This window comes from Chiloscyllium punctatum, chromosome 36 (assembly GCF_047496795.1).
Source record: "Chiloscyllium punctatum isolate Juve2018m chromosome 36, sChiPun1.3, whole genome shotgun sequence".
NCBI classification, from domain to species: domain Eukaryota; kingdom Metazoa; phylum Chordata; class Chondrichthyes; order Orectolobiformes; family Hemiscylliidae; genus Chiloscyllium; species Chiloscyllium punctatum.
This window is the reverse complement of record NC_092774.1, coordinates 19,476,661-19,493,682: the sequence shown is the minus strand read 5'-3', so window position 1 is coordinate 19,493,682 and position 17,022 is coordinate 19,476,661. Positions and strand designations below refer to the sequence as shown.

At 51.5% G+C, this 17,022-nt stretch overlaps 2 protein-coding genes across 10 annotated transcripts in view; one reads left to right on the top strand and one right to left on the bottom strand.

Annotated features, from left to right (window-relative positions):
• LOC140460831 (uncharacterized) overlaps nucleotides 1–17,022 on the bottom strand; it is a 243,853-nt gene that overhangs the window by 117,440 nt on the left and 109,391 nt on the right. The window contains exon 4 of one of the 2 annotated variants that reach the window (XR_011954371.1): nucleotides 1,313–1,329. The exons of the other annotated variant lie outside the window; for it this stretch is intronic. The gene's annotated coding sequence lies outside the window, so the exon portion shown is untranslated. Of the gene's footprint in view, nucleotides 1–1,312; nucleotides 1,330–17,022 lie in introns of those variants that run through there. 2 annotated transcript variants of the gene reach the window in all.
• Nucleotides 3,908–15,800, top strand: LOC140460834 (uncharacterized). 8 transcript variants are annotated; one of them, XM_072555497.1, is made up of 3 exons: nucleotides 3,908–4,440; nucleotides 8,562–8,596; nucleotides 13,363–15,800. In XM_072555497.1, exons 1-3 carry the CDS (start codon nucleotides 4,338–4,340, stop codon nucleotides 15,217–15,219), a joined length of 1,995 nt encoding a protein of 664 aa, XP_072411598.1. In that variant the 5' UTR covers nucleotides 3,908–4,337; the 3' UTR covers nucleotides 15,220–15,800. The 8 variants fall into 8 exon arrangements, with proteins under 8 accessions (XP_072411598.1, XP_072411595.1, XP_072411596.1 ...); XM_072555494.1 differs by lacking the exon at nucleotides 8,562–8,596 and having other exon boundaries at nucleotides 3,908–5,752; nucleotides 13,482–15,800; XM_072555495.1 differs by lacking the exon at nucleotides 8,562–8,596 and having other exon boundaries at nucleotides 3,908–5,913; nucleotides 13,391–15,800.

Below are 17,022 nucleotides of genomic sequence, written 5' to 3'. Positions count from 1 at the left end.
CTACCTATGTCGTTGGTACCTACGTGGACCATGGTTTGGGGCAGGACACCCTCTCCCTTCAGGACCCCAAAGACACGATCCAAGACATCACGCACCCTGGTACCTGAGAGGCAACACACCAACCGCGAGTCTTGTTCGTTCCCAACAAACCTTCTATCTGACCCTCTAAGTATCGACTCCCCAATGACTAATACTCTCCTGCTTTCCCTCCTTTCCTTCTGGTGCAAGAGACCTGGGCCCCAGTGCATAACCCTAGTAGGACGTTTTCCCCCCTCAACAGTACCCTCTGACTTATACAGCAGGAAGAAAATAAAAATAAGTCGTCCCTCCTCTCCCAGGAACCTCTGCTCTCCAACTTCAAATGTAAAACCTCAACTCAGTGACTCCCCACTCCTGGGTTGCTGCTACCGCTGAAGAATAGAAAATGTCACCTGTTTTTTTTGTGGTTAGCACTGCTGCCTCACAGCACCAGAGCCCCGGGTTCAATTCCCCTCCCACGTCTGCGCGGATATCCTCCCACAGTCCCAAGATGTGTGGGTTAGGGTGAATTGGCCACGCTAAATTGCACCATTGTATTAGGTGACGGGGAATGGGGCTGGGTGTTTTGCTCTTCGACAGGTCGGTGTGGACTTGTTGGGCCGAAGGGCCTGTTTCCACACTGTAGGGAATCTGATCTAAAGTTCTGGAATTTATATATTGATGAACTGAAACCTGCAACCCCTTCTAAAAGATGAAGGATTCAGCAGCGGTCCAGGTTTGTGCCAAACATTGCATCGGTTGCAAGTCACTGTGATGTTTTGCTATTAATTCTGTGTCTTATGATCCTGCAGCACAGCGACCCGCAGAAGGAGCAGCGCTGCAGAAGCGAGTGCTTCCAAATACACCTGGGTGGGCGGGGTTTACCAGGAGGGGCGGGGTTTAGCCTGGGGGACGGGTTTTAGCGGAAGGGCGGTGCTCATGGGCGGGGCGTGTCTCGTGAGGTACGCGCGCTGGTAGGCGGGGCGAGGCTCAGCGGACGATGCGGCGCGTCCAGCCTGGACGTACGCGGCTTTGTGGGCGGTTGCGAGTGAGGGAGGGGGGCGTGGTTTTGACTCGCGCGGGGATCGCGGCGAAGGGGTGGGGTTTGGTGCAGGAGGGGGAAAGAGGTTTGGTTCCCAGAGGCGGGGCTTTGTCCCGAAGCGGCGGGGCTTACGAACTGCGTTCGGAAGGGGCGGCGTTGACGTGTGACGTTGGCGGAGGAGGGGGCGGGACCAGGACCTGGACAAGTGGGCGTGGCCATCCCGAAGCCGGAAGTGTGTCCGCGGCCTGTTTCCTCCGCTGGAGCCTCGCCTGCAGCAAGTAAGGTAAAGCTTTATCAATATTTCCTTTTACAGAGTTTGTATTTAATAACCAGTAATGGATACTCAACATCATCATAAAGTCCCAAAATGCAATTCATTTCAATCCATTGCAGATAAGCACTAAGAGTTAATTTTCTACAGGATTCAACAGTCTCAGCACTAAAATGGTCTCACAAGGGAACGGCTGTGAATGTTATCACTTGGTGTCCTGTTCACACAGATTCACCGATGCTGAGGCAAACGTTCTTCATTGCCTTACAGCATCCTGTTATCACTTGGTGAGCCCAGGTGTCCCTATCTTTAAGTTCTCTCCTCATTCTGAGCCTTCCTGCCTGTTTATTTTCTAGTGCAGTAAATGTATTCAATAATTCAGCATTACATTTTAGTCTGAATGTTTAAAGACAAGTTTTAAGGCTATAGACTTTATCACCCAGATGCCCACACTCTCATTCCTCCCTTTGATTGCACCGCGATCACTGAAAGAGAAGGCTAGTCCAAACGAATGCCCTTCAAGGTGGTCCAGCCGTCAACATCCTGTAGAGCAGCACCACCATCTTCACAGCTTATCTGGTCATATTTATCATCACCATCGACACGTGTGGGTGAGCCATCAGATCGCGAAAGGAACATCTTCTGGGGCAAATCTATATCACTAAGGGACCTCATAAGCCTAGCAATTAAATAGCTAACAATACCAATACCGACAAACAGACATAGCTAAACCGATAAGCCAATTGTACCATCGGCCCAATCTGCAGTTTCCCCAACTGGTCCCTTCAGTCATTCTGTCACGGAATACCTGGATCACTTCTTGTATCTTAGTTAATATTGCCAGTGAGATTGGGAATGCCCATAGTGCGTTTATCTTGGACAATGGTGCAGACCTCACCCTCCCGGGCGAGTATATAGCCTAAGGCACACCGATTCTGCATAGAGTAAAGACACAGGTCTGATAATCCCAGTTTACTCTGTTCCAGAGCCTCTTTACTCTTATTTCCTTAAATGGTCAGGCCACAAAAGAGGGAATTGAGGTTCTGTTGACTTGTCACCCCTGCCGATCCTTCCAACCTCAGGGTACTCTGGATTCCCCAGCCTATCGGGTGTCCTGTATTGTCACCCAGTCCCTTGGGATCCTTTCAGTTGGAGCAAGGTTGGCTGAGGTTCCATCGACTTGTCCACTGGCCTGGACAAGGTACTGTTGTGGGAACAAGGGCTCCGATAGTGACCTTATGAGGGACATCTTTGCCATCCAGGACAAGGAAATTGGTAGCTTTACCTTAGCTGAAGAAATAATAGTCTGGTTTGGTGTATATTAGGGAGAGTTTGTCAAAATAGGTTACTGAAATGTTACAGCAGGGGGTCTGGTCAGGTCTACAGGAGTATAGGGTCAACGTTTTGCAAGAGGAGTCGCTTTAGCACTGTACAAAATGGGCCAAGTGACTTGAGCACTCGCAGTGTATGGGAGACAATGGTCCTCAGAATGCTGTTCCCATTGGGCTCTCCCTTAGCTCTATTGTTCATGGTCTTGGTGACAGTATCAGGTTCTGAAAAGAGAAAAGGCCTATAAATGCACAAGGGAAGGGTTCCATTCCAGGTCCATGTGCCACATAAGGCCTGCTGTACCCCAGGCAGTGTTACACCAGCTGTTTGTATACACAGACCGGAGGTATTGGAAAGTGATATTTCTCTTCACAGGATCGGCAGTAGGAAGTCTGACAAATAGAATGGAATCGGGGACTGATTGGTGCGGCCATTCAATTGACAACGGTGCAGTTGGACGCAAGCTGAGCGCCCAGCGACTGTGACCGTCATAGGGGTGGGAAGTAAAACCTGGAAGGTTTCTCCGTTCTCCGTTAATATTACATACAAAGTGTCGTCCATTGTCTGAGCGAATGCACGCAGGTATACTGAAGCGGGGAATTATTTCCTTAAACAAAATCTTCATCACAGTCTCAGCAGTAGTGTTAGGAGGAGGGTAGGCTTCAATCCACTTCAAAAAGACATCAACAATAAGCAAAACATATTTATAGCAACTCAACTCATTTCTCCAACTCAATGAAGTCCAGTTGAAGTGTCTCCAAGGGACCCTCCAGCAAGGGAGTTCTCGTAGAGAGCATGTTCTGCCCTGACTGGGAGCAGAAGAGTTTGACTGAAGTGTGTCTGTGTTAATGCCTTGATGTCTCATTTTGCTCCCACCTTCCCGGTGTCATTAACCATTTTGTGTCTGGTCCTTCCTCAAGAAGCTGCATTGTAGCTGAATTGACACTTTTTTATTGCTTCCCAAAATCAGACCTGCTCACTCTCAGCAGGATCCCAATGTTGTGAAAGATATTAACTTTCAGGTGGAGGTATCCAAAATTCAGAGAGGTGTCAGTCTTGATGTTTTTGCTTTTTCTGCCCCTGTAAGATCCTGAATCAGCACCTTCAGGGGAATTAGTTAGAGCGCAGTGAGAACAGAGGGGATGGGAGAGTGGGATGGTACTTTCAGTTTTGTGGAACAACAAAAGATTATTCCACAGAAAGTAGAATTGCTTGTTCTGAATTTCTACCCTGCACTGATAGTGATGACTTTTGTAATCTCTTTTTGCAGAGTATATGAAAATCTGAAGACTGAAGTTTCAAAATCAACGGATGAAGGGCTTATTCCCGAAACATTGACTCTCCTGTTCCTCGGATGCTGCCTGACCTGCTGTGCTTTTCCAGTGCCACATTTTTTGACTGACTCTCTAGTGTCTGCAGTCCTCACTTTGATGTCAATGTCTGACAGTCTCTGAATCCATCGGGACCACAACGATTTTTGACTGTGATTTCTGTGAGAGGGATCTACACTTTTTGGTTCCTGTTTGAGGATGTTTTCAGCATCAGTGGGACTGGACGAGAGATCCCACTGTTGCAGCGCACTGTGTGTGGAGCCTGAAACAGTGATACGGCCTGGGAAGGGGACTTCACGGCAGGGAGGGGCTCTACACGTGTTTGTGTGCAGCTGAAGCTGTGGCCATGGAGGAACCTGAGGAATCCCGCCCTGTGGAGGAACTGTGGAAGTGTGGTGACTGTGGGAAAGGCTTCCTTGTCCCACCTACCCTGGAGACTCATCGACGCAGTTACACGGGGGAGAGGCCATTCCTCTGCACCGACTGCGGGAAGGCCTTCAGATATTCCTCTCACCTGTTGGCCCACCAGCAGGACCAAACGGGGGAAAGGCCCTTCAGCTGCCCAGAGTGTGGGAAGGCCTTTACCCAGGCCTCCACACTGCAGAGTCACCGGCGTATCCACACGGGGGAGAGGCCCTTCAGATGCCCAGAGTGTGGGAAGGCCTTTACCCAAGTCTCCACCCTGCTGAGGCACCAGCGGGTCCACACAGGGGAGAGGCCCTTCAGCTGCCCCGAGTGTGGGAAAGCCTTCAGTAATTCCTCCACCCTTGTGACCCACCAGCGGGTCCACACGGGGGAGAGGCCATTCAGCTGCCCAGAGTGTGGGAAGGCCTTTACCCAGGTCTCCACCCTACTGAGGCACCAGCGTGTCCACACGGGGGAGAGGCCCTTCAGCTGTCCTGAGTGCGGGAAGGCCTTCAGCGATTCCTCCACCCTGCGGAGTCACCAGCGTGTCCACAATGGGGAGAGGCCGTTCACCTGCTCTCAGTGCGGAAAGGGCTTCACCTGCTCCTCCAACCTGCGGAGCCACCAGCGTATCCACACGGGGGAGAGGCCCTTCAGCTGTCCTGAATGCAGGAAGGCCTTCAGTAATTCCTCCGCCCTGTTGAGGCACCAACATGTCCACACGGGGGAGAGGCCATTCACCTGCTCTCTGTGCGGGAAGGGCTTCACCTGCTCCTCCACCCTGCAGAGTCACCAGCGTATCCACACGGGGGAGAGGCCCTTCAGCTGCCCTGAATGCAGGAAGGCCTTCAGTAATTCCTCCGCCCTGTTGAGGCACCAACATGTCCACACGGGGGAGAGGCCATTCACCTGCTCTCTGTGCGGGAAGGGCTTCACCTGCTCCTCCACCCTGCAGAGTCACCAGCGTATCCACACGGGGGAGAGGCCCTTCAGCTGCTCTCTGTGCGGGAAGGCCTTTACCCACGTCTCCTCCCTGATGACCCACCAGCGTATCCACACGGGGGAGAGGCCGTTCACCTGCTCTCAGTGTGGGAAGGCCTTCACCTGCTCCTTCAACCTCCAGACCCACCAGCGGGTCCACACGGGGGAGAGACCCTTTAGCTGCCCAGAGTGTGGGAAGGCCTTTACCCAAGTCTCCACCCTGCTGATTCACCAACGTGTCCACACCGGGGAGAGGCCCTTCAGCTGCCCCGAGTGCGGGAAGGCCTTCAGCAATTCCTCCACCCTGCTGACTCACCAGCGGGTCCACACGGGGGAGAGGCCATTCACCTGCTCTCAGTGCAGGAAGGGCTTCAGGTATACCTCCCACCTGCTGACCCACCGGCGGGTCCACACGGTGGAGAGGCCCTTCAGCTGCCCCGAGTGTGGGAAGGCCTTCAGCACATCTTCCACCCTGCTGAGACACCAGCGGATCCACACCGGGGAGAGACCGTTCACCTGCTCTCAGTGCGGGAAGGGCTTCACCTACTCCTGCAACCTGTGGAAGCACCAGCGAGTTCACGTGCCATCGCAGGGGGATTGAAGGAATGACGGCCGAGTGCCATTATCGATTGGACTATCAACCCGGTTCCGGGGTCTGCCGGATTCAAATCCTGCCACGACAGATGGCAGAATCGGTATTCGGTCAGAAATGTGGAGTTCGGAATCTAACAATGAGACCGTTTCAGGGAGGGGGTGGTGCGGGGGAGAAAGCCCCCATCTGATTCCCTCTCTCCCTTGTTAGGGAAGGGAACCACCATTGTGGGAAAGGATTCACTCAGTCATTCCAGCTGCATCCTTTACCCGGTCTGGCCTACACCTGACTCCAGACCCACAGCAGTCTGGTTGACTCTACACTGCCCCTTCCTGGCAAATGAGCAGGGAGACACTTACTTGGAGACAGGGTATGGGTTAAAATTGCTGAGTGAGGCAATACTTCCTCCGGGTTACAGCTGTACCAAGGATCCAATTACAAAGGGACAACTTGGTGCTGGCCAATAGTAAAAACAGTGAGGGGGGTGGGACAGGGGAGGTGTGGTGTGTGCACTTTGACCTTGAGCTGTTCAAAAAGCACCTGCTGTTTCTCTGCCTTTTTGCTGGTGGGATCTGAAGCTGTAACAAAGTTGGGTTGCAATAAAGGTTACCTGAACTTAACACCGGGCTCAGACTCTCATTGAAAGCTTTGAGCTCCAAGAGGTTTTTGTTTTAAAGCTGCTCATTTCTTTCAGCCTCCTGCACTAAGTTTAGAACATGGAACATAGAACAGTACAGTGCAGAACAGGCCCTTCTGCCCTCGATTTTGCGCCGACCTGTGAACTATTCTCAGCTTGTCCCCCTACACTATCCCAAAATCAACCATGTGCTTATCTAAGGATTGTTTAAATCTCCCTAATGTGGCTGAGTTGACTACCTTAGCAGGTAGGGCATTCCACCCCCTTACCACTCTCTGCATAAAGAACTTGCCTCTGACATCTGTCTTAGATCTATCATCCCTCAATTTGTAGTTATGTCCGCTCGTACAAGCTGACGTCACCATGCTAGGAAAGAGTCTTTCACTGTCTACCCTATCTAATCCTCTGATTACCTTGTATGTCTCTATCAAATCCCCTCTTAGCCTTCTTCTTTCCAATGAGAACAGACCCAAGTCTCTCAGCCTTTCCTCATAAGACCCTCCCTCCAGACCAGGCAACAACCTGGTAAATCTCTTCTGCACCGTTTCCAATACTTCCCACATCCTTCCTGAAATATGGGGACCAGAACTATACACAATATTCCAAGTGTGGCCGCACCAGCGTTTGTATAGTTGCAGCATGATATTGCGGTTCCGGAACTCGATCCCCCTACCAATGAAACCTAACACACCGTGTGCCTCTTCACAGCACTATCCACCAGGGTGGCAAATTTCAGGGATCTATGTACATGGACTCCAAGATCACTGCCTTCCTGTTATTCTTCCCAAAGTGAATCACCTCACATTTAGCTGCATTGAACTTCATTTGCCACCTCTCAGCCCAATTCTGCAGTTTATCCAAGTCCCCCTGCAACCTGTAACATTCTTCCAAACTGTCCAGTACTGCACCAACTTTAGTGTCGTCTGCAAATTTGTCTACTTTCACTCCTTCTAGAATTGATACCACCTGTGTGCAACTAACCTCGATCCTTTCGAGTCTAATATCTCGTACCTCATTCTTCTCCTCTACAATATTCTCTTTTTCCTGAGTGAAGACCGATGAGAGATATTCATTAACACCTCTCCAATCTCCACAGGGCCCACACTCAACTTCCCACTTCTGTCTTTGACTGGCCCTATTCCTACCCTAATCATCCTTTTATTCCTCACATACCTGTAGAAAGCTTTAGGCTTCTCCTTTATGTGTTAAAGACTGCTCATGTCCTCTCTTTGCTCTTAACTCTCTTTAAATCCTTCCAAGCTGATCTGTAACTCTCCATCGCCTCATCTGAACCATCTTGCCTCATCAACACATAAGCCTCCTCCTTCTTTGTAACAAGAGACGCAATTTCTATTGTAGACCATGGTTCCCTGACCTTATCACTTCCTCCCTGCCTGACAGGGACATACCTATCAAGGATACACAATATCTGTTCCTTAAACCAGCTCCACATTTCAATTGTCCCCATCCCCTGCATTTTGCTACCCTATTCTATGCATCCTAACTCTTGCCTAATTGCATTATAATTGCCCTTGCCCCATCGATAACTCTTGACCTGTGGCATGTTCCTATCCCTTTACATCGCTAAATGAAACCTAACTGAATTATGGTCACTCTCCAAAGTGTTCACCTTCCACTAAATCAAACATCTGGCCTGGTTCATTACCAAGCACCAGATCCAGTGTGACCTCCCCTCTTGTTGGCCCTTCAACATACTGTGTCAGAAAACCCACTTGCCCACACTGGACAAAAACTGATCCATACAATGTACTAGAATGAAAGCATTTACAGTCAATGTTGGGGAAGTTAAAGTCCCCCATAATGACCACCCTGTTCCTTTCACTCCTACCCAGAATAATTTTGCTAATCCTCTCTTCCACCTCCCTGGAACTCTGCGGAGGCCTATACAAAAACTCCAAGCAGTGTAACGTCTCCTCTCCTGTTTCTAACCTCAGCCCACATTACCTCAGTAGACGAGTCCTCATCAAAAGTTCTGTCAGCCACCGTTATACTATCCTTGACTAACAAGGCCACGCCTCTCCCTCTTTTACCGTCTTGGCTGTTCTCAATGAAAGATCAAAACCTTGGAACCTGCAACATCCATTCCTTACCCTGCTCTATCCATGTCTCCAAAATGGCCACAACATCCAAGTCCCAGGTACCTATCTGTGCTGCAAGCTCACCTACCTTATTGTGGATACTCTGGCATTGATGTAGACACACTTCAAACCACTTCGCTGTCTGCCAGCACATTCCTGTGACCCTGAAATCCTGTCCCTGTCCTCCCTATTCTCATCCTCCTGTGCATTGCAGCTACACCCCCGGTTCCCATCCCCCTGCTGAGGTAGTTTAAACCCACCCAAATAGCACCAGCAAATTTCCCACCCAGGATATTAGTACCCCTCTGGTTCACGTGAAGACTGTCCTGTTTGTACAAGTCCCACCTTCCCCAGAATGAGCCCCAATTATCCAAAAACCTGAAACCCTTCCTCCTGCACTATCCTTGCTGCCGCATGTTCAGCTGATATCTCTCCCTATTCCTTGCCTTGCTATCATGTGGCACGGGTAACAAAGCAGAGATAACCATTCTGTTTGTTCTAGCCCTCAGCTTCCACCCGAGCTCCCTGAAATCCTGCCTTACATCCCTATCCCTCTTGCTGTGGGAGATTAGAAATGTTGTTTTTTGCAGAGGAGGCGAAGTGGGGGGAAGGGAAGCGGAATTCTTGTAGCATGTAGCGTACGTAATGAATATAGAGGGTCTTTTAAAGAAAATAGTTTTAAGCTAGGAAATAACTTTAAAGTGTTGTAGTTGACCACAAAAAGAAGCAGCAGGGACATTTCACAATAAAGCTTTTAGTATGATAAGAGAAACTGGATAAAAGAACAAGCTGTAACAAACAAGGAACAAAGAATGCAGACAAGGACAGCAGGATGGCCAGATAAGAAAATTACTAACAAGTGAGGTAATCGGCTTATGATAGAATGGAAAAAGGGAGGTGCGATTCAGCAACTTGTAAACTGAATAAGAAAGCAAACCTGCTCTGTTTTGGCACACATTTCTGCTCCATTGCAGAAGCGTCCGGTACATGTAAGACTGTAATAAATTGTTCTTGTTTCCAAGGCTTTGTCTCAGGCTGATTGATTTGTGATTGAGTTCTGTTTCTCACATTTCTACCTATGTCATTGGTACCTACATGGACCATGACTTGGGGTTGGAAACCCTCTCCCTTCAGGACTCCAAAGATACGATCCGAGACATCACGCACCCTGGCACCTGGGAGGCAACCGCGAGTCTTGTTAATTCCCAACAAAACTTCTATCTGACCCTCTAACTATCGAGTCCCCAATGTCTAACACTCTCCTCCTTTCCCTCCTTCCCTTCTGGTGCAACAGGGACAGGCTCTGTGCCAGAGACTTGGGCCCCAGTGCATACCCCTGAGTTATGCAGTGCCCCAGTGCATACCCCTGACTTATACAGAAGGAAACACAAATAAGTCGTCCCTCCTCTCCCATTAACCTCTGCTCTCCAACTTCAAATTTAAAACCTCAAATCAGTGACTCCCCACTCCTGGATTGCTGCTGCCGCTGAAAAACAGAAAATGTCACCTGCTTTTTTGCGGTTAGCACTGCTGCCTCACAGCGCCAGAGCCCCGGGTTCAATTCCAACCCCCCCCCCCCCCACCCCCCCCACCACATCTGCGCGGATATCCTCCCACAGTCCAAAGACGTGTGGGTTAGGGTGAATTGGCCACGCTAAATTGCCCTGTATTGTTAGGTGACGGGGAATGGGGCTGGGTGTTTTGCTCTTCGGCGGGTCGGTGTGGACTTGTTGGGCCGAAGGGCCTGTTTCCACACTGTAGGGAATCTGATCTAAAGTTCTGGAATTTATATATTGATGAACTGAAACCTGCAAACCCCTTCTAAAAGATGAAGGAATCAGCAGCGGTCCAGGTTTGTTCCAAATATTGCATCGGTTGCATGACACTGTGATGTTTTGCTATTAATTCTGTGTCTTATGATCCTGCAGCACAGCGACCCGCAGAAGGAGCAGCGCTGCAGAAGCGAGTGCTTCCAAATACACCTGGGTGGGCGGGGTTTACCAGAAGGGGCGGGGTTTAGCGGGTGAGCGGTGCTCATGGACGTGTATCGTGAGGTCCGCGCGCTGGTAGGCGGGGCGAGGCTGGAGGCGCGCGGCTTTGTGGGCGGTTGCGCGTGAGGGAGGGGGGCGTGGTTTTGACTCGCGCGGGGATCGCGGCGAAGGGGTGGGGTTTGGTGCAGGAGGGGGAAAGAGGTTTGGTTCCCAGAGGCGGGGCTTTGTCCCGAAGCGGCGGGGCTTACGAGCTGCGTTCGGAAGGGGCGGGGTTTACGAGCTGCGTTCGGAAGGGGCGGGGTTTACGAGCTGCGTTCGGAAGGGGCGGGGTTGACGTGTGAAGTTGGCGGAGGAGGGGGCGGGACCAGGACCTGGTCCAGTGGGCGTGGCCATCCAGAAGCCGGAAGTCTGCCCACGGCCTGTTTCTTCCGCTGGAGCCTCGCCTGCAGCAAGTAAGGTAAAGCTTTATCAATATTTCCTTTTACAGAGTTTGTATTTAATAACCAGTAATGGATACTCAATATCATCATCAAGTCCCAAAATGCAATTCATTTCAATCCATTGCAGATAAGCACTAAGAGTTAATTTTCTACAGGATTCAACAGGTGGGAAGTAAAACCTGGAAGGGGCCATCCCAACGAGGTTGGAGACCTTTGCCAGTCCAGTTCTTGTCGAGCACCAACGAACCAGGGTCTACCCGTGACGAGGCTGAAAGGGAGGGAACATCGCTGTAGGTCACACGCTCCTGGGAGTGAAAGACACACATAACACTAGTTAGAGCAAGAACATAACCAAACATTGCTGCGGTCATGTGGTGGACGTGGACTGAGAAGGGAGGCGAATCGTTCCAAGGGGGACGGAGGGGGTGACCAGAGAGACTCTCAGCTGGAGACAGTCGTGTCTTGCCCGCAGACATGGATCGCATCTGGAATAAGGCCACAGGGATTAACATAACCAGGAGAGGCCAGACTCGGCCATTAATTTGGCAAGTTTAGTCGTGAGTCTGGTTAAAACATTCAACAAGGCCGGCCGCCTGCGGATGATAAGCACCGTGCAGTTGCCGACAAATACAAAGCTGGGAACAGAGTTCTCCGTTAATATTACCCACAAAGTGTGGTCCATTGTCTGAGCTAATGAACGCAGGTATACTGAAGGGGGGAATTATTTCCTTAAACAAAACCTTCACCACAGTCTCAGCAGTAGTGTTAGGAGGAGGGTAGACTTCAATCCACTTTGAAAAGACATCAAGTATAAGCAAAACATATTTATAGCAACTCAACTCATTTCTCCAACTCAATGAAGTCCCGTTGAAGTGTCTCCAAGGGACCCTCCAGCAAGGGAGTTCTGCAGCAGACCTGACGCTTTCAACGTGGAGTCGCTTGAGTGATGGAGTGAGCTGCCAGAGGAAGTGGTGGGTGCTGGTACGATGACAAGTTAAAAGGCTCCTGGATGGGCATCTGAATATGAAGGGTTCAGATGGGTCAGGGCCAAGTGATGGCAAATGCAACTGCACTCATAGAGATGTACAGCACAGAAACAGACCCTTCGGTCCAACTCGTCCTTGCTGACAAGAGAGCCAACCCAATTTAGTCCCAGCTGCCAGCACCCGGCCCATATAGGGGCCAAGTGATGGCAAACGTGACTAGATTAATTTAGGATATCTGGGCAGGTTGGGCCAAAGAGTCTGTTTCTGCGCTGTGTGACTCTAATTGTCTGCAGTGAAAGCAGAAGTGTGGTTGTGAAGGCTGGACTTTCAGAGCATGTTCTGCCCTGACTGGAAGCAGAAGAGTTTGACTGAAGTGTGTCGGTGTTAATGCCTTGATGTCTCATTTTGCTCCACCTTCTCGGGGTCATTAACCATTTTGTGTCTGGTCCTTCCTCAAGAAGCTGCATTGCAGGTTCACCCTGAATTGACACTTTACTTTTGCTTCCCAAAATCAGACCTGCTCACTCTCAGCAGGATCCCAGTGTTGTGAAAGATATTAACTTTCAGGTGGAGGTATCCAAAATTCAGAGAGATGTCAGTCTTGATGTTTTTGCTTTTTCTGCCCCTGTAAGATCCTGAATCAGCACCTTCAGAGGAATTAGTTAGAGCGGAGTGAGAACAGAGGGGAAGGGAGAGTGGGATGGTACTTTCAGTTTTGTGGAACAACAAAAGATTATTCCACAGAAAGTAGAATTGCTTGTTCTGAATTTCTACCCTGCACTGATAGTGATGACTTTTGTAATCTGTTTTTGCAGAGTATATGAAAATCTGAACACTGAAGTTTCAAAATCAACAGATGAAATGCTTATGACCGAAACATTGACTCTCCTGTTCCTCGGATGCTGCCTGACCTGCTGTGCTTTTCCAGCGCCACATTTTTTGACTGACTCTCCAGTGTCTGCAGTCCTCACTTTGATGTCAATGTCTGACAGTCTCTGAATCCATCGGGACCGCAACTATTTTTGACTGTGATTTCTGTGAGAGGTATCCACACTTTTTGGTTGCTCTTTGAGGACGTTTTCAGCATCAGTGGGACTGGACGAGAGACCCCACTGTTTCAGCGCACTGTGCGTGGAGCCTGGGAAGGGGACTTCACGGCAGGGAGGGGCTCTACACGTGTTTGTGTGCAGCTGAAGCTGTGGCTATGGAGAAACCTGAGGAATCCCGCCCTGTGGTGGAGCCGTGGAAGTGTGGCGACTGTGGGAAAGGCTTTCCTGTCCCATCTGCCCTGGAGACACATCGGCGCAGTCACACCGGGGAGAGGCCATTCCCCTGCACCTACTGCGGGAAGGCCTTCAGACATTCCTCTCACCTGTTGGCCCACCAGCGGGACCACACGGGGGAGAAGCCCTTTAGCTGCCCAGAGTGTGGGAAGGCCTTCAGCACATCCTCCCACCTGCTGACCCACCAGCGTGTCCACACGGGGGAGAGGCCCTTCAGCTGCCCAGTGTGCGGGAAGGCCTTTACCCAGGCCTCCACCCTGCTGACCCACCAGCGGGTCCACACGGGGGAGAGGCCCTTCAGCTGCCCAGAGTGCAGGAAGGCCTTTACCCAGGCCTCCACCCTACTGAGGCACCAGCGTGTCCACACGGGGGAAAGGCCCTTCAGCTGCCCCAAGTGTGGGAAGGCCTTCAGCGACTCCTCCACCCTGCTGAGGCACGGGCGTGTCCACACCGGGGAGAGGCCATTCACCTGCTCTCAGTGCGGGAAGGGCTTCACCTGCTCCTCCCACCTGCTGACCCACCAGCAGGTCCACACGGGGGAGAGGCCCTTCACTTGCTCTCAGTGCGGGAAGGGCTTCAGGTATTCCTCCCACCTGTTGAGGCACCAGCGTGTCCACACCGGGGAGAGGCCCTTCAGCTGCCCCGAGTGCGGAAAGGCCTTCAGCAATACCTCTACCCTGTTGGCCCACCAGCATGTCCACACCGGGGATAGGCCGTTCACCTGCTCTCAGTGCGGGAAGGGCTTCACCTGCCCCTCCTCCCTGCTGACCCACCAGCGGGTCCATACGGGGGAGAGGCCCTTCAGCTGCCCCGAGTGCGGGAAGGCCTTCAGCAATTCGTCCCACCTGCGGAGCCACCAGCGGGTCCACACGGGGGAAAGGCCCTTCAGCTGCCCCGAGTGTGGGAAGGCCTTCAGCGATTCCTCCTCCCTGCGGAGGCACCAGCGGGTCCACACGGGGGAGAGGCCATTCACCTGCTCTCAGTGCGGGAAGGGCTTCAGGTATACCTCCCACCTGCTGACCCACTGGCGGATCCACACGGGGGAGAGGCCCTTCAGCTGCCCCGATTGTGGGAAGGCCTTCAGCAATTCCTCCACCCTGCTAACCCACCAGCGGGTCCACACGGGGGAGAGGCCCTTCAGCTGCTCTCAGTGCGGAAAGGGCTTCACCTGCTCCTCCGCCCTGCTGAGGCACCAGCGTGTCCACACGGGGGAGAGGCCCTTCAGCTGCCCCGTGTGTGGGAAGGCCTTTACCCAGGCCTCCACCCTGCTGACCCACCAGCGGGTCCACACTGGGGAGAGGCCATTTACCTGCTCTCAGTGCAGGAAGGGCTTCACCTGCTCCTCCCACCTGCTGACCCACCAGCAGGTCCACACGGGGGAGAGGCCATTTACCTGCTCTCAGTGCAGGAAGGGCTTCAGGTATACCTCCCACCTGCTGACCCACTGGCGGATCCACACGGGAGAGAGGCCCTTCAGCTGCCCCGAGTGTGGGAAGGGCTTCAGGTATACCTCCCACCTGCTGACCCACTGGCGGATCCACACGGGAGAGAGGCCCTTCAGCTGCCCCGAGTGTGGGAAGGGCTTCAGGTATACCTCCCACCTGCTGACCCACTGGCGGATCCACACGGGAGAGAGGCCCTTCAGCTGCCCCGAGTGTGGGAAAGACTTCAGCACATCTTCCTCCCTCCTGAGGCACCGGCGGGTCCACACCAGGGAGAGGCCATTCACCTGCTCTCAGTGTGGGAAGGCCTTCACCTACTCCTCCCACCTGCTGACCCACCAGCGAGTTCACGTGCCATCGCAGGGGGATTGAAGGAGTGACGGCCGAGTGCCAATATCGATTGGACTATCAACCAGGTTCTGGGGACTCCCGGGTTTGAATCACACCAAGACAGATGGCAGAATCGGTATTCGGTCAGAAATGTGGAGTTCGGAATCTAACAATGAGACCGTTTCAGGGAGGGGGTGGTGCAGGGGAGAAAGCCCCCATCTGATTCCCTCTCTCCCTTGTTGGGGAAGGGAACCGCCATTGGGGGAAGGGATTCAGTCAGTTGTTCCAGCTGCATCCTTTACCTGGTCTGGCCTACACCTGACTCCAGACCCACAGCAGTCTGGTTGACTCTACACTGCCCCTTCCTGGCAAATGAGCAGGGAGAAACTTACTTGGAGACAGGGTATGGGTTAAAATTGCTGAGTGAGGCAATACTTCCTCCGGGTTACGGATGTACCAAGGATCCAATTACAAAGGGACAACTTGGTGCTGGCCAATAGTAAAGACAGTGAGGGGGGGGTGGGACAGGGGAGGTGTGGTGTGTGCACTTTGACCTTGAGCTGTTCAAAAAGCAACTGCTTTTTCTCTGCCTTTTTGCTGGGGGGATCTGATGCTGTAACAAAGTTGAGTTGCAATAAAGGTTACCTGAACTTACTGCCGGGCTCAGACTCTCATTGAAAGCTTTGAGCTCCAAGAGGTTTTTGTTTAAAAGCTGCTCATTTCTTTCAGCCTCCTGCACTAAGTTTAGAACATGGAACATAGAACAGTACAGTGCAGTACAGGCGCTTCGGCCCTCGATGTTGTGCCGACCGTTGAACGGTTCTCAGCTTGTCCCCCTCCACTATCCCAAAATCATCCATGCGCTTATCTAAGGATTGTTTACATCTCCCTAATGTGGCTGAGTTGACTACCTTAGCAGGTAGGGCATTCCACCCCCTTACCACTCTCTGCATAAAGAACTTGCCTCTGACATCCGTCTTAAATCTATCACCCCTCAATTTGTAGTTATGCCCCCTCGTACAAGCTGACGTCACCATCCTAGGAAAGAGTCTTTCACTGTCTACCCTATCTAATCCTCTGATCATCTTATATGTCTCTATCAAATCCCCTCTTAGCCGCCTTCTTTCCAATGAGAACAGACCTAAGTCTCTCAGCCTTTCCTCATAAGACCCTCCCTCCAGACCAGGCAACAACCTGGTAAATCTCCTCTGCTCCTTTTCCAATGCTTCCCACATCCTTCCTGAAATATGGGGGCCAGAACTATACACAATATTCCAAGTGTGGCCGCACCAGCGTTTTGTATAGTTGCAGCATGATATTGCGGTTCCGGAACTCAATCCCTCTACGAATGAAACCTAACACACCGTATGCCTTCTTCATAGCACTATCCACCTGGGTGGCAACTTTCAGGGATCTATGTACATGGACTCCAAGATCACTGCCTTCCTGTTATTCTTCCCAAAGTGAATCACCTCACATTTAGCTGCATTGAACTTCATTTGCCACCTCTCAGCCCAATTCTGCAGTTTATCCAAGTTCCCCCTGCAACCTATAACATTCTTCCAAACTGTCCAGTACTCCCCCCACTTTAGTGTTTTCTGCAAATTTACTAATCCATCCACCTATGCCTGCATCTAAGTCATCTATAAAAATGACAAACCGCAGTGGTCCCAAAACAGATCCTTGTGGCACACCACTAGTAACTGGATTCCAGGCTGAATATTTTCCATAAACCACCACATGCTGCCTTCTTTCAGAAAGCCAGTTTCTAATCCAAACTGCTAAATCACCCTCAATCCCATGCCTCTGCATTTTCTCCAACAGCCTGCCATGTGGAACCTTTAC

What these genes read in the sequence shown, in the direction of transcription:
- LOC140460834 (XM_072555495.1), top strand. Translation starts at nt 4,338, where the DNA reads ATGGAGGAACCTGAGGAATCCCGCCCTGTGGAGGAACTGTGGAAGTGT. An exon ending in CTGCTCTCAGTGCGGGAAGG is followed by an intron (nt 5,914 to 13,390) that starts GCTTCACCTACT and finishes ACTGTGGGAAAG; the next exon opens with GCTTTCCTGTCCCATCTGCC.